Source organism: Montipora capricornis, chromosome 7, assembly GCF_036669925.1.
Source record: "Montipora capricornis isolate CH-2021 chromosome 7, ASM3666992v2, whole genome shotgun sequence".
Lineage (NCBI taxonomy): Eukaryota > Metazoa > Cnidaria > Anthozoa > Scleractinia > Acroporidae > Montipora > Montipora capricornis.
Genome location: NC_090889.1, coordinates 47581083 through 47583582, shown reverse-complemented (window position 1 = coordinate 47583582; position 2500 = coordinate 47581083). Strand labels below are relative to the sequence as shown.

Below are 2500 nucleotides of genomic sequence, written 5' to 3'. Positions count from 1 at the left end.
TATGATAGCACATTACACTCTTTAATTGACAAACATACGCCGCCAAAAAAACGTTGGATATCAATTAGACCGAATGCCCCTTGGTACACATCGGAAGTGACTGAACAAAAGAGAATAAGAAGGAATCTTGAACGTAAGTGGCGTTCTAGAAGATCACAATCTGATCGTCAACATTACGTCAATCGGTGCGGTGTGGTTATTCATCTTATTAGTTCTCTAAAGTCTGAGCACTACACAAATATTATCAACCAGCATTTATTGGATCTATTGGTACTATTTAAAACTGTAAATAAACTTTTACAGAAGTCACCAGTTAGGAGATACCCTGTCTCTAATAACACAATTTTGGCCGACTCATTTGCTGATTATTTTACAGAAAAGATTGAAAAGATCCATCAGTCTCTCTCCCTTAGAGAAGATAAGATCAGTGGACCCCCTACACTAGAATCTTCTATTCAAAGCGCAAAAACTTTGTGTATGTTTGAAGACCTTACGCAAGATACGATTGTTGTGTTTGCTGGTAAACCCTCCGCCAAGTCATGCTGTTTAGATCCTATTCCATCGACAGTTTTTAAGGGTTGCCTTAAAGTGTTACTTCCGACTATTACAAAGATTGTTAACTTGTCGCTGCTAACATGTCGCCATCTTCAGCTACTATGGTAAAATCTCTTAAGACTGCTGTTGTGTCTCCTCGCCTAAAGAAGCCAGATGCTGACTACAATCAATTCTCTAATTTTCGACCAGTATCAAATCTATGCCTTATCTCTAAGATCATTGAGAAGGCTGTGGCCATTCAACTCACCAACCACATAGTGAACAATCATATGGATGAGATGTTTCAATCTGCGTATAAAGTCTTCCATTGAACGGAACCTGCTCTGGTTAAAGTCCATAATGATATCTTACGTCCTGTTCTTGTTAGACCTATCGGCGGCCTTCGACACAGTTCATCATTCCATACTGCTGTCAAGACTAGCACTAAGATTTGGTGTGAATTTTCAAGTGATTGCTTGGATTGAATCGTATCTTAAGGATTGTGAGAAGTTTGTGCAGATCGAGAATACCAAGTCATCTATTCATCAATTGTTACGTGGCGTACCAGAGGGTTCTGTACTAGGGCCACTCGTATATGTTCTGTATACAGTGGTAGTGGAGATCTTATGATCTTATGATCTCCATTACCACTTCTATGCGGATGATTCAAAAATTTATGTATTTTTCCCTTCTCAATCACAACAAGACCACTGTTAAGTCTAAATTAGAAGCATGTGTTAAACACATTGATTCGTGGATGATCTTGAATAGATTGAAGCTAAATCAAGATAAAACCGAACTGCTCCTCATTAGTTCTAGATATCGTCAGTCTCTTGCTTTAATTCATCTTCAAGTTGGTGAGGAAAAGATTTGTCCTAGTGAATCAGTACGAAATCTGGGAGTCCACTTTGATCAGCACGCAAGGATGCATGTACATGTGAAAAAGTCTGTCAAGCCTCATTTTACCATTTACGGAATATAAGTAAAATTAGAAGATACTTGAGCCAGGACACTACTGAAATTCTGATCCATGCCTACATAACCTCTAAATTGGATAATTGTAATTCTCTGCTTTATGGACTTCCAACCTATATGATTAATAAGTTACAGATAATACAGAATGCTGCTGCAAGAATTGTTACTTTCACAGAGAAAACTGATCATATCACTCCGGTTTTATTCAAGCTTCATTGGTTACCAGTTCAATAAAGAATTATTTTTAAAATACTCCTGTTAGTCTACAAAGGTCTGAACGGTTTAGCTCCTGCCTATATTTCTGAACTTTACATTATCATACCAGTTCTCATTTACTACGCTCTGCTTCACAAAGACTCTAAGCATTCCAAGGACATCTCTGAAGACATACGGTGAGAGAGCTTTTTCGGCTGCTGGCCCCAAACTGTGGAACGAACTACCTTTATCACTCAGATCATCAAACACTTTGGCTGTTTTCAAAAAGGACTTGAAGACTTATTTGTTAAACTTGCCTTTAGTTAACAATTTATACTTTAATTTCCTTTTTAATTATTATGTAATTTCTTTTTTATTAATTTGCATTTTTTAAAATCATATAGTGGATAATGTAAAGCGCTATGAAGAAGTAGTTGACTTAGCACTATATAAATGCTTATTATTATTATTATTATTATTATTATTATTATTCAGTCAAAAGCTTAAATGATTGCAAAACGTTTGCACATTCCACTTTAGGGTATGGCGGTACTTTGTCCAAATCTGACGAAATAGCACATGCAGATTCTATTTCGTTTCAAATGTCCTCAATCTTCTTCACAAAGAACCTTGCAATGTCATTTGCATGTAAAGTTTCCGGGAAAGTGGGAACTAAGCTCTCTTTAATGCCAAGGATCTCATTTGAAGCTCTGAAAAGTTTGCATTGATCAACACTGTTCTCCTCCATAAACTTAGAATAGAATTCACTTCTTGTTTTATTCAAGTCACATGGTTT

The 2500-nt window shown here is 36.5% G+C and overlaps 1 protein-coding gene across 1 annotated transcript in view; it reads left to right on the top strand.

Annotated features, from left to right (window-relative positions):
• Nucleotides 1–2500, top strand: part of LOC138056136 (uncharacterized) — a 4263-nt gene that overhangs the window by 483 nt on the left and 1280 nt on the right. Inside the window, exons 1-3 of the mRNA XM_068901968.1 lie at nucleotides 1–520; nucleotides 923–1105; nucleotides 1772–1901. The exon at nucleotides 1–520 is cut by the window's left edge and continues 483 nt beyond it. Of these exons, the coding sequence (XP_068758069.1) occupies nucleotides 1–520; nucleotides 923–1105; nucleotides 1772–1901 (833 nt within the window). The remainder of the gene's footprint in view (nucleotides 521–922; nucleotides 1106–1771; nucleotides 1902–2500) is intronic.